Here is a 13,837-nt window from a genome sequence, read left to right on the forward strand (position 1 = left end):
AACAAGTTTCCACATCGACAGCAAATGAACAAGGGCCAGCAGGTCCTACAAGATACTACCCTGTCCTGGTATGGAATAGTAAAAAGGATGATGGCTGCCAGGACAGCTTCAGCAAAAGACAAAACAGAAAAAAAAAAACAAGTCACAATGATCTAGAAACCTAGCAGGCAGGTTATAGGATGAAATTACCTCAAGTCTGGGTAGCTACACTGCCAAGATGAGACATCTTCATTCAGGAGATGAGTAAATGGTTGATCCGTGGAAAGGAGCAGGCGCTCCAAAAGTGGGTGTATCGTGCTGAAGACAGTGCCAATAAACCACTGTTGCTCTGTCCTGCTTAATCTTCCTCACTGCTCTGAGGATGACAGTAAACTGATATAGATAAGAGAAGTATAATATGCATGTGCTCCTGGCTGCTCTTCAGCAGAACCTTGGACACCAGGTAAATATCAAACAAACCACGGGGGAGCTGAATGACCATTCATGCTATGTGTCTGGCTACCTGCCTGTCAGATGCAGAGTAAAGGGAAGCTTTGTTCCACATGTATTGCTGACAGATTGTTTACTGACACAGAGGTGATCAAATTCCACCCCTCATCTGTTCATGTTGTATGTTGTAATCATGTTGTGAAGGAATTTGAGTCCATTGTCTTCTGATCTGTGGAAGAAAGGATCTGAAAGCCAGTTTGACGGCCCTCTGCTGTAGCATGTTTTTGCAGAAGCTTTAGGTATCAAAGCTTCAAAGGGATATGGACAACTAAGGAGCCTAACTGTGCACTTCCAACCCAGGCCAGAGCAGACATTCTCCATTAGTGCCTACAAGAGTCTTCAACTAAATATGGAAAAATACCCAGTTCTAAATGGTGAATCATTTCTTTGTAAACATCAATTCAGCCATGCCTTCAACGGGAATATCCATAGCCTTCTGATGTACATATGCATGTTTGTAAGAGTACGTGAAAAGTATATGCTCACAGGTATGCACATGTGCTACAGGCTGCCACCAGGCCCAGCACCTGAAGATAACATCTCAAAAGGGCTTTTACCCTGGATCTGTCAAGGTTTACCACTAAATGAGATCTCGGAACCCACCTTGCAGCAAACAGGTTAGAACCTTTCCAGAACCTCAGGTGGTAACTACAAAGACAAGAATCCAAGTTGAACCAACATAGATTTATTGTCAAACCAGGGGATGTGTAGGGGGTGCAAGTTTCCCACTAGTGTTGAATCACCTCAAATTATCAGCTTGATACAGATGCAGATGTAGACCCAGGCAATCAAGAGAAGATGCAACAACTTTCAACTACTTGACCATTCTGGGAGCTGCAACTAGCCTGAAGAGTAGAATACAGTGAACTGACAGCTTAGCACAGGTGGTTATCACTGTGGTACTTTCAACTGCTGGTTTGGCAAAGGAAATAAGTATCTTGAGGGCTGAGGACTGAGTTAACCTTGATTCCTGGGAGTTGAGGTTATTCTCCTCAGAAAAACCTTGCTGAACTTGATTTTCTTTATATATTTGCTCAATGGGTCCAACACCCAGGATCTGATGGAGGCCACTGTTTCTTCTAGAGATTGGGAAATTATAAAACACTTCTAGTTTTCAAGACAAGTATTCTTCTTACAAAATTTCCTCTCAGAAATCCCTGAATAAGGCAGGGGGCTTGCGTTTTCACATAACTTGGAACTATGAAAAGTAACCTCATCCTAGATTCTTGATTGCTTTGATTCTTGAAATAAAATACATAAACTCTTCTCAGAAGGTGCAGAAGAGGGGGGAAGATGTGGAGGATCTGGGTCTGCTGGAACCAGCCTCACCTTTCTGAACTAAATGCAGCAACAGCAATAGAAGAGGTGGAAGATTAAAATCCCATAAATTCACTATCCCTCTTGTTGATAGCCAGATTCCATGGAGAACTGCTTAGATTATTCTTTGTAAAAAATCAAAAAACGAAGACCAACTCAAGTCTAGAGAACTGGCCATGGGCTCTGAGTTGAATTCTCTTCAGAACCCCCCACCCTGGAGCTGAAAAGGTCAACTCCTTTGAAAGGCATGTCCATGACCCCAGCTTACTCTTCAGAGGAAAGATAACGAGCTTTGGATCCAAGAGCATTTCCAAAAGGATCCAGTCACATTCAAAGTCTTAGATGTGATGCCTGTGATATCAAAGGAAGCTCTGGGAATATGTTTACACACATCCTAATCTTGCTCAGTCAACCCAATGACTGTTACATCTTGTCATCAAGATCGGACCTGGTTAACACTGTTCATTCAAAGCATTTTCAAAAGAAAAAAAAGGGGCCCTTCCTTCAACTTTCAAAACAAGTTTTGGTTTTTAATTGCTTTGGTTATTTGCCAAAACAAAAAACTTTGAAATTTCAGAAAGAATATTTATCCCCTCCTTTAGACCTGAACATTTCCCTCGCACTTTGTCAAGTGTTCTTTTGCCACTCCAGCTTTCCAAAGGTCAAAGGAGTTTTAAAAGAAAATAAATGATTCCTATTAACACTCTGAGCAATGAAAAAGGAAGAAAAACAAAAACAAAAGAAAGAAAAAAAAGCAGTACAGGAGGGAAATGCAACAAAACTAAAATGTCAGATTGGAATATTTTTAAATGTTTTTCCCCCCGCCCCCCCCAAGTAAGAAATAATTTATTTTCAAACCCTACAAAAGCACAGATAAATTTGTGATGTTTAAACATTTGTTTTCCATTGTTCTGCTCATGAATGTACACAGCTCCCAATACTGCTTTTGACCAGAGAGAAAACGTCTATCTGGCAACAACTATCTTGGCAAGTTTGAAAATTGGCAGTTAATAGTGGTCCTTCTGGTCTTAAAATCTATGGTAATCTAACCTAACCTCCTTCATAAATACAGGTCATAGGATTTTGCCTAGTAATTCCTACTTTGAGAGAGAGGCATCCAGTCTTGATTTAAAGATTTCAAGTGATGGAGAATCTATCATGTTCTTAAGCTTACAGTTATGAGGGTTACCTAGAAATTAACCTTCCTTGAAAGACATTCAGTTGCTTGAACTCTTTGCCCTCAGAAGCAGACAAGTTCCCAGCTATAGATTTTTCTCCCTTGCAAGAGAAATCATAACAGAGCTTGGGTTAGGATTCTGTGAGAATTCAAACCTTTCCCTGGAGGTACAGCAGAATGAGCTGGGATCCTGAGCAATTCAAGCCCCAGAGACTAGATGGCTCCAGCTTTCCTTCATTCTCTACTAGTTCTGGAATCTCAAGTGTTTGTGTGGCTTCCTGAACAGAGCATACGAGATACAGCTACTCCACCTGCTGAGCTGGGAAATCTGGTGTCACTCATAAGAAGAAAGGAAGCAGGTACAGCCAGCTTATGAGGGGATAAGGTAAAACTGGTGCCTAAGAGCAGCATCCTTACCAATTCCTACATGGCAATATCTGAATCCACATCCAACATCACCACTGACATGCAGGACTTGGCCAGAGGAGGGCAAAGGAGACTGCTTCAGCTTGAGGGGACTTCCTGGGAACGGGAGGAGACCAGACCTCACATCCCTACCTCTCACCAAGAAACCACATATGTACGATATGGAAGTTCAGAGCCAGATTCAAGGAGTACAATACCATTAAATAAGAGATCCCAGAAATGCCACAGTACTGCACAGTAAAAATCCAGAGTCCTCCAGAATGGTGTATAAGGCTCCAGAGATGTTCATGTACCAAAACCAGGCTCTCCCTGAGGATGAACCACAGCTGAATTGTATGGAACAGCTTGTTCTTAGACCTGAAGATTTCCAAGTAAATTCAGCAGTGAACACAGATCTGATGGAAGCAGAACAACTCCCAATCCAGTGATGGTACAGGCTGGTTTCAGAAGAATTCTCTCCATTCCACTGAGACAGTTCTCGAGAGAATGTGTCAGGAAACAATCCCACAGATCCTAGGTAGCTGACATTGCCTTGACAAGTCAGGAGACATCTCTGACACCAGAGCTCTGAGGGTGTATATTTCTGGATGAAGTGGCTGGCAACTCAGAGGGATACACTGAAGCTGATCTGATTTGATTCTCAATCTGGATCCAAAAGGATCATACCAAATGGAAGCCTTTATGGTCCAAGGAGGCCAACTACATCAGGGTTCACCTAGATTCAATGCAGGCTGCTTGCTGAAAGGCTAGTTCTTTTTGCTGTGAAACTCCCTGAACTGTGCAACACATTCCCACCTGCCCTGCCCCAGAACTTGGAACCTTGGCCAGGGGAACAGAACCAATCTTTACTTTAAAACACTTATCTTCTGCCCATGACTGAAACAACCGCCACCAGACAAACTAAGAGAAGTCTGGTATGTACTTTCCTCCAAATAAAAACAACTGTAAAAGTATGTTTACTCTTTACAAAATGCACATGAGTAACAGCATGCCCCAGAAATCTGGCAACTTTCTGAGGCGGAGGGATGATCAGAGAATACAAGGTATTTGTAGCCCATGGAACATAGGACTAAAGAGATACAAGCTTGCTCCCTGACTACCAACTGCTGATCAGACTGTACCATGGCCACATGGTCACACTCGAGACTCCTGGAAAAGATCTTATGGATCCAGTAGACTCATTTTCTTTATTAGAATTTTTAAAAAAACATCCGGAGGTAGTAACTAACAAGTGTATACATTTCTGGAACACTGAACACTTCTTCTGTATTCTTTTCCCTTAAGACTGACTAAAAGCATTGAACAATTGCAAGTCAGGAGGCTGTATTTATTCATTTCATCATAGGATGCACATGTAAATAGTTACAAAATAAAAGTATTGGACAGCAGTCATTCCAACCAAAAGGGTGTAATTCTTTACAGGTTCTTAAAGGATCAAAATTTTTTGAAAAGACACATAAATATGCCAAAACCAACTTGTCAGAAAAGAACCTCTTCTTGTCAAATATTATAAAGTTATTGCACCATAATACCATTACTTTGCACTCTGGGCTGTGACTGGTGCCCTCTTTCAGGGGAGGCATTAATACTGATGTCCTCATCCCACAAAAATGTTAAATCCCCATGGCACTTTCTACATAGGCTGGGATACTAAACCACTTCTTCTGCCTAAATTCCAACCTTGGAAATGCAATCTGCCTCCAAAAATCCCTGAGAAGTTCTAACTGGCTATGGAGCTATTCCCTTCCTGTCCTAAATACTTGTTCAGTAGTGTCATACACTGATCAACTTTACTGCCCTCTGCCCCCAAAATGACTGTGCATCAACAGTGGAGTGAAATTATCCTTTATCTAGAATAATTTGTATCATTACCTAATTCCTCAAGCATTTTGGGTGCAATCAAGGTGAAAAGAGTGGTCTAATATGACCACTATAACCCCATAAAATTATCACAGGCTCCCACTGAAGGCTGTGAAAAGGCAAAAATGGAAAGTCTCTGTAACTTCAGATTCTTTCCCAAGTGTTGCCTAGTGGGTGAAAGATGCATGATCTTTGTGGACTGAGCACATAAATGAACTGAAGTTTGTTCACCAAAGCGCCCCAAGGGATGACGAGGTCGAACAGTTTTAAACTACTGCAAGACTGTTTCAGGCTGGACATAAGGAAGAATTTCTTTGCTGTACAAGCCCCCAAGGTCTGGAATAGCCTGCCACCGGAGGTGGTTCAAGCACCTGCATTGAACACCTTCAAGAGTAAATTGGATGCTTATCTTGCTGGGATCCTATGACCTCAGCTGACTTCCTGCCCTTCAGGCAGAGGGCTGGAGTTGATGATCTTCTGAGGTCCCTTCCAGCCCTAATGTCTATGAAATCTATGACATCTAGTTCTGAATGATCAGCTGATACAATCTACCTGTAGTAAGATGCATAGCAATTGCGGCTTGGGGCAGGTTGCTTGCCAGATTTCCTTCAAGCATCCAAAAAAAAGGTCACCTACAGCCCAAGACTCAGCAAGGGAAGTTTCAGGCCCAGAGATTACTTTTTTGTTAGAAAATTACTGAGGGGTCAACAATAAGACTCAGAATTAAAAATAGGCCAAAGCCATGCAGTTTAGTTCTGGAGCAGAACTTCAGCTCCATTCACAATTGCTCTGGAGCATGGGTTTGAATGGAAGTGAGATTGCTGCTATGAATGCATGAGATTTCCATGCTGCAGAGACATCTCAGAAGAAAACTTCAGTGGAGGGATGGACAAGGAGTTTCCCCTGTCCCAGATTCTATCTATATAATGACGGAGCAAGAGACATCTACTCAAACTCAAACCAGGGCAACATCCACACATAGCACAAAATCCCTAACCATTCAAAGCCTTCCACTGACCTTTGTTTTGCTGAATCACCAGGAAATCCCCATCCCAATGCATAGTGCAGCATGGTTCCTAGTCAGACCTCTAAGTCAGTCTAAACAACCCTTTCCCACTGGGAACACCAGCAGTAACACCGCTCTGATCCAACACTGCTTGTAAGACTTACTTTTCCAAACTGTTCAAAATATTGTTTCACATCCTCCACAGTAGTGTTCACCGACAGACCCCCCACAAAGATCTTCTTCGTCCGGGTCACCATCTGGAAAAGGGGAGGAGAAGGATTAATGGAACAAACAGCTAACAGAGAATAGATCACTCCAACCACCACCAAGACCACCCCTTCAACCCAATCTGTGATCTGAGGAACATGCTACATGTTTTTATTCCAGTGGAAACCACTCTCAGCAGAGGACTGTGTCCCCTAAGCAAACACTGTATCTAACAGGGTATATTCCAGGCTTTACAAATTTCTCTTTGTGAAACTTCCTCTCTCAATCATCACCTGCACCATACTGCTTATCCCTCTGTGTGGGCCAGGACAGTACTGGAGGGAGCAAAGTCACCAAGTTGCTGACAGCTCCCAGAACCAGCCAGTGCACAGCCACCATCTCCCCTTCTTAATCCCCTGGTGGCTAGTACACCATGTTAAAAATTCTCCCTCCTTAATCTACCATTCACCCACCTAGCATGTGCACAAACCCCCTAGCAGACATAGTACTGCTATCCCCTTCACAGCCAGGGCACTGCAGTTACAACTCTATCCATCCTCAGGTCACCCTCTTTCCCTTGTAGTCTCCATGCCTCTCATGGGCAAAGCAAAACGGAGTCCTCCAAGTGCAGGCTGCCTATATGGTCAAAGCTTTACAAACTATGCAGAGTCCAGGCCCATACGGAACAAACCTCTGCTCCATATTCATTCCCACATTATAAGCTACATGGTGATGGGAGGGCCTCCCTGTTAAACCATCTTTAACATTTGGAAGAAAGCAAAGGGAAAAACCTTCAGCCTTTCTCTTCTCCCAACCATGAGTCTGAGAAAAAAAGTCTAGCTGCCCCAAGAGGAGCCATTGCTACTAGGATGAGGCACACCAGTGGCCTTTGAACCGAATCTCCAGCTGCATCCTCCCCTCCCCTGCCTGGCCACACCCCTGCTCTCAGAGGAACACATGTTCCTAATTACCCCAAGGAGCACAGGGCTAATCCGCAGCAATTCCATGGCTTGGAGAGCAGCCCGTTCTAACACTAAAGCACCTTCTGTCACCAAACTGCTTAATGGAATTAACCCAATTCCTACCATGTGTTTCCTGGCTCCAGTTACTCAGGATACCTGCTCACTAATTGTTCTCAGCTCTTGATCTCCTTCGCTTTCCTCCCTACTTCATTCTCTTTCTCCCTTTGGAGATTCTGCCCTGTCCTTCTCACCAGATCTTTCTCCTACTGCAGTATTCAGAGGGTAAAGAGCAATCCCTCAGCCCAACAGTGAAGTTAAGGCAGATCCCAGCTTGTATTCACTCTGAAGGCAGGTCTCATCTGCCATTTGCTTCCCAGGTAAAAGTTTCTGGGTAAGAACCTGGACAAGGCTTGAGGCTGCTCACTTCCACCAAGCAACCGTATTCCTGTTGTAGACAAGGCCCAATCCATTGCTCTCTCTGCCCCTTCTGCTGCATGAGTGCACCTTGCCATATCGCAAAAGGAAGTTTTTCCCCTCACCCCACGCCTCTCCCAGATCATTCAGCAAGTCATGTGCCACAGACTGGAACTACTTCATGTTTCTTTCATACCCTCGAGTTCCAGACACAGGCTATAAAAGGAGTTAGAGAAGGTTCTATATTCTTCATGAGCAAAGCTTCCCATTTCATCAGCTCTAGTTACTGCCACCAAGAACCAGAACCAATTTGGGCTTGAGCTACTTCCAGCCCTAGACCAGCAACCCTAAAGCATCCCAAAACCCTGCTGGGAGAGAGTTCATATAGAACTGAAGGTGAAGGTGATGGTCAGGCACTGACATTTATCTTTAATACTAATCACCAAAGCCTCTAGGCCTCAGTCTACTGTACAAGGGCATGGTGGGAAGTTCAATCCCTGAACTTTTTACTATTTCGATTGGTAAGAGCTACATGCACTACCTACCTTGGGCTGAGCACGGCGGGGGAATGCAACCTTCGGGTCAATCTGAAAAAGACATTTGGAGAAAGCAAGTGAACACACTTTAATTCCCTCTATGTTTCATTTACTAATGTAAGATTTCTTCTGCATGCACAAATCTTGCCCAACTGACAGCTCACCAGAAACCCCAGGAACCCTCCTAACGAGGATAAAATGAAGTCGGCTGCAGACATCTTTATCTTTTAATAGAGGTGTGACCCCAGGGACTACAGCTCCCAGCATGCAACATTCTGTTTCAATCTGAGCAATGTCTGGCCAGCACAAAACGGAACCTGACATGCTGGGATTAGCAGTCCCTGCTAACCACTCCCCTGTGTTCAGCCTGCTCTCTGGCCACCCTACACACCAACTGTCACATTACAAGTGATCTTTGCCTTTATCTGTTTTTCCCCTTCAGCCTAGGTGCAGTAGAGCGCTCATCTGGTTAATAACAGAACAGGAAAGGCACAGTACACAAAAAGCCAAGTAGGGCACACCACAAAATGTGAGTGAAATCACCAGAATTCATACGAGAAGGGAAAAGACAATTAAACAGAGGGGTCCCATACACACAGTTTTGCAATGAGGAGCAATGTCATTAAGTCAGATGGTGCTATCACCCTTTCAGCATCTCCTACTGTGCACAACAAGGACAATCCGTTCCAATCTGCAGGCTGAGCTCTCTATTATGTGCCTGTGTCTAGCTTATTAATAAACCGGCTGTCCGCTGGAGCTCCTGCATCTCAGCACTACCATCCAGGTGCTGCACATTCTGCTGGGGTCAGCAGTGGATGAACGCATGCCTGTATTAGTCTTAAGGCAAACTCCATAAGCTGGCAAAATATTAATGCAGCTGAACACCAAATGCTCACAACATCCCTGCTCCTCCTCAGACACCACTGCATTCTTTACAGCTTATTTTTACAGCAACTCTTGTGATGCAACTTCACGTTAGAAGATGATCCAATCCTACAAAGCAGCTCTGGGAGGACCTGTACTAAAGGAAGGTCTGGCTCAGCCCCCAGTTGGGCAGGCTGAGGCCAGGAGAGCAGCTGAAAGGTCTGTCTCATTAGCCCAGCAGTTCAAACAGCCCATAAGAAACTGCATCTCTCTCCAGTTCATCTCACTGCTATTGTTCTATTTTTCAGCCTGGCTTTTCTCCCTTCCCTTAGTCCTTTCACTTGTCACACAGAACCCACAGCTCAGGGCCTCATCAGGTCACTCCATGCAGTTCTCTCCCTGCCTTCCCCACCTCCATCCTGACTCACCACCTAGAACATAAATAAACTCAGCACGTAAGTAAACAGAGACAAAAGTGAGGAACATAAAATAAACTCAAAAATACGTTTCCCCCAAAGAGTTCCAAACACAGCCAGAATAACATATCCTTGTGGTGCCTCACAGGGGCATCTCAAACTCCACTCCCCTTTCCTCCCCCTTCCCACATACACAATCCTCTGGCTAGTGCAGAAATCCTCAGTGAATTCTGAGGACAGGGGACGGCAGGAGACCAGGAGGTTGATGGCAGATAATAAGCAAAAACAATAATCTACTGTCTTTTAGTTCCCAGCCAGTGTCATTCAGCTCCTGCCAAGAAGATGCTTTCATATTCAACAAAGTTAAGCTCAGGCCTCATTTTTCTCATTACCCTGAGCGTGATCAACTGGGCAGAGATAACGTATCCTCCTGGCTGGAGAGGGCAGGCAGTAATTTCACAAATTCTTCTACACAACTAGCTATTGTTGCAGGTAAACCAAGGCCAGGCCAACTGACTGCAGGCACGTCATGGAAGAACACGGAGGGGAGAGAATTTGAAAAGAGACTCGAGTTACTTCAAGGGGGTTACTCCTTAAGTGCTGGAGTCTTCCTAATGAAAGTAAAAGTAGTGGTGGTCTAATAACCTTATTCCTGGCACCAAAGCCAGGAATCTGGTAGAATTTGATATCAGTGTCAGCTATGGATGAGATGAATCCCTTTACAGGTTTGGACACAAATCTGATAACAGTGGAAGTGTTCAAAAAGCTGCTCAGGTAATGTAAAAAAAACAAACAAAAACCAGGATTAGACAGCATTTTGAGAGAACTATTTAAGTCCATATTACTTTCAAGTTAAACTACTAACTTTTAGGGACAATTCACACCTTCAGTTATATCTATGGAATACCACTGATTTCATAGATGTAACCAAAAGCTTAATTATGTTCTTCGTCACCATTTTACAAGTCACATAACAGTTTAGATACCATTTAAAATCATGCAGCAATAATTAGCTTGCTTATTACATCATTGCCCATTTTGCCTTTATACAATAACTGGTATCAGAAGTAATCCAAAAAAAAAAAAAAAGGCATTTATAATATCCCTAGTGCTAGGTTTGTTACATGAGTTAACTCTAGATTTGACGGGACCCATAACATTGCCCCCTTGCTGAGAGCAAAACCAACAAACATGACAGCAACCAAACTCCTGTAATGCCATTATTTCTAGGAAGCTCAAGGCAGTGGCTGGCTGCGGCTTTACAAAGTCACGCAAATCTTTTACCTCAAGACTGCAAAGCCAATTCTCATATCAAGCATTTCCATAAATAACCCCGTAGGCTGCTATCTTGCTAACAAACAAAGAAGAGTCTGAAAAGCACAAGGTTTCCCCCAGAGAATAAGGCCAACAACATTCATTACCATAGGAAGATTTGGAAAACAATGAAGCAACAAGTTGGGCAGACATTGTCTACCCAGTGCTGTTTAGCAGGAGACATCAAGCACAGAGAATGGGGTGTAGTTTCAGGACAGTCAGCTTTTTCCCACAAAGTTTTATAAAGGCCTATATTAAGATTCAGATGAATTTGTATCATTTAACTCATGACTCACAACAGATTGTTGCCTAGAGAGGGAAAAGGCACATCTAGGGCTCCACACAGCATTACAAAACCAGCCTATTTTAGGGGACTGAGAACAACTGGGCTACATATACAGATCAGACCCAGAACTTAACCAAGCAACAAACAGGCATCCTACCCAAAGCCACTCTGCTCAACATAAAACTTTAAATAAAGAAATTAAAAGAAGAGGGGGAAAAAATCAAAGTTGCTGGCAAAGAAAGGACATGAGAAAATCTTCCCCCATTTCTTTCTGCTGCAGACAACCAGCAAAGCAGACGCAGGATTTCAGTGGCTGGCCAACCCCATGTTTTCTACACCCTGAGACCCTTCTGTTCTCCTTTAGCGCACACACACCCCTCCCCCTCCCCGGCCCCGGCCCTTCGTGGGCCTACCACACAACGAATCCTAGAATGGTTTTAACACAAGAGGCAGCATTGGTTTAGACAGAAGAATGGAGACTGTGAGTTTCATCTCACTCCTGTCCCAGAAATGGCCTTGGGATTACTGCCACTACAGACAGCCATCACTCGCCTTTTCAGCAAGGGCTTACATCCGTCCCACAGATTTGCAAGGGGACTAGTTGATCACACACCATGTTTACACACGCTATAAACAGAAAAATCGTGCTCCCTCTGCAAAACACTTCATCAGAACCTTCCCCTAGAGCAAAACTAACTTTATACAATCCAGAGAGGATGAGGTTTAAGAGACAAGAAAAAATGGGGCAAGGAAAGCTGGAATAGGTTTAACCAGGAGTTCACATGGGGAGTAAGGTCCTGTGTATATCAAAAAGAATAATCCATACAGTTAAATAGGACAGACATAAGTCTCACTGCAACTCATGCTGCAAAACCTCAAGAAAGGGGTCTCTCTCCCACTCTGTCTACTTAACTCAAACATAGATTACTATGCCTGAAGTGCCTCACTCAATTTAAGGTACACATTTGGGCTTGTTGCTAGTCCATGCCTGGAACTGGAACTTCTTCTTTCACTGTGTCACCCCCGTTCCAATCTCCTCACCCCCAGGGCAGTAATAAGAAATAGGAATTCAGCATCAGGAAAGTCACTAACAACTAGACAGAGAAAAGACCTCCCACTCAGACTTCTAACACCCAGCCCAAAAATACATATCTTATATCTCTCCTGGGTGCCAAGGGCTTGCAATACACAATGTAGCTATTCCTGCTGATACATTCCAAGCATCTACAACCCCCACCCCCAAAAAAAACCAAACCAAACCAAACCAAACCAAACCAAAAGAGACCAAACCAAAAAACAAACAAACAACAAATCCAACATATGCAATGCTAATTACAAGCTCACCAAAGGCCTAATGCCGCTCGTACTTGTGAGAACCCATGAGCACTGTGAGGGATGGTGTTATCACTGATGTCTCAAAAGGCAAAAGGTATCCCACATGGGCATTAATAATCTGCATGAGAAGACAAACTCTTGGGTCTTCACGACTTATAAGAGCTTATCCTGGAGAAGTCAATGGAGAACCTTCAGAGTCCAAGATGCAACCCCCAAGAGAGAGAGGTGGAGTCTATACCACATGCCAAACAACTCATGCCAAAGAGAACTGGGCCTAGCTCTTTGTAAGGGTCAGGTACCCAGCCTAGAGAGCACTCGACTGCACGCTCATTGCAGAAGGAGATGGCGACTACTGCTCACATGAGAAGGAAGCCCCAGTGCTAGATTTGCATAAAGGACTGGGACCGTGCACTGTCAGAGGGTGCAAGGCCCCACCTCTCTCTCCCACTCACAGGAAAATCCCTTGCACATACGCTCTTAGCTTGACACTTTTCCTGTGCACCCCTTGTTCAGGACATATTTGTCCTTCCCATCTCAAAGTGACACAAGCAGTTTCTCAAAAGGGATCTTAAAAATCTATAGGTAGAACAGAACATCATCACAGGGGATTTGTAATCAATACTCCAGCATGCAGTAACTAAGCCAGACTTAAAACCGGCAGCTCAGAAGAACAGCTCGTTTACAAACTGATAACCAGGATGGAGAAGGGATCCATAATGCTTTATCAGGAATCCATACTTTACAACCCCTAATTGGAAATCAAATACCACAGGGGAGAGGGCTTCTAGCCTGACCCTCCATTGAGGAGTGAATCCCTTGGATGGAAAGAGTCTCACCGTCTTGGAGTCCAGCTCATGCCTGGATTGGGCCAGAACCTTGTCCACGCCAGCCTGGTCCATGAACGTGACGAACCCGAACCCCCTGCGCCCCAGGCCCGTGCAGGAGAAGGGGAAGATGGAGAGAAGAAAGAAAGTTGGTTAAAGTGGTGCCAGGCCCCGGTGGGAGGGAGGGAGGAGCCGCGCCGGCCGCCTCACCTGGATCTCTTTGTCAGCGGGTCCCGCATCACCAGACACTCCTTCACCTCGCCGAACTGGCTGAAGTACTCCCGCAAGCCCTCTGCAAGCAGAGCGCGGGATGGAGGGGGCCGCGCACAGCCCCCGCCCCCAGCCCCTCGCGGCGCCCTGGCCCGGCCGGGAGCGTGGGGAGCCACGACACAGGTCGGCCGCGG

General features: G+C 44.6%; 1 protein-coding gene across 1 annotated transcript in view; it reads right to left on the minus strand.

Annotated features, from left to right (window-relative positions):
• MSI1 (musashi RNA binding protein 1) overlaps window positions 1-13,837 on the minus strand; it is a 47,780-nt gene that overhangs the window by 24,874 nt on the left and 9,069 nt on the right. Inside the window, exons 2-5 of the mRNA XM_019506632.1 lie at window positions 13,644-13,790; window positions 13,446-13,530; window positions 8,404-8,445; window positions 6,440-6,532 (exon numbers count right to left, since the gene is read on the minus strand). Coding sequence (XP_019362177.1) covers window positions 6,440-6,532; window positions 8,404-8,445; window positions 13,446-13,530; window positions 13,644-13,790 — 367 coding nt within the window. The remainder of the gene's footprint in view (window positions 1-6,439; window positions 6,533-8,403; window positions 8,446-13,445; window positions 13,531-13,643; window positions 13,791-13,837) is intronic.

This window comes from Gavialis gangeticus, unplaced genomic scaffold (genome assembly GCF_001723915.1).
Source record: "Gavialis gangeticus isolate Ggan-Ray unplaced genomic scaffold, GavGan_comp1, whole genome shotgun sequence".
NCBI classification, from domain to species: domain Eukaryota; kingdom Metazoa; phylum Chordata; order Crocodylia; family Gavialidae; genus Gavialis; species Gavialis gangeticus.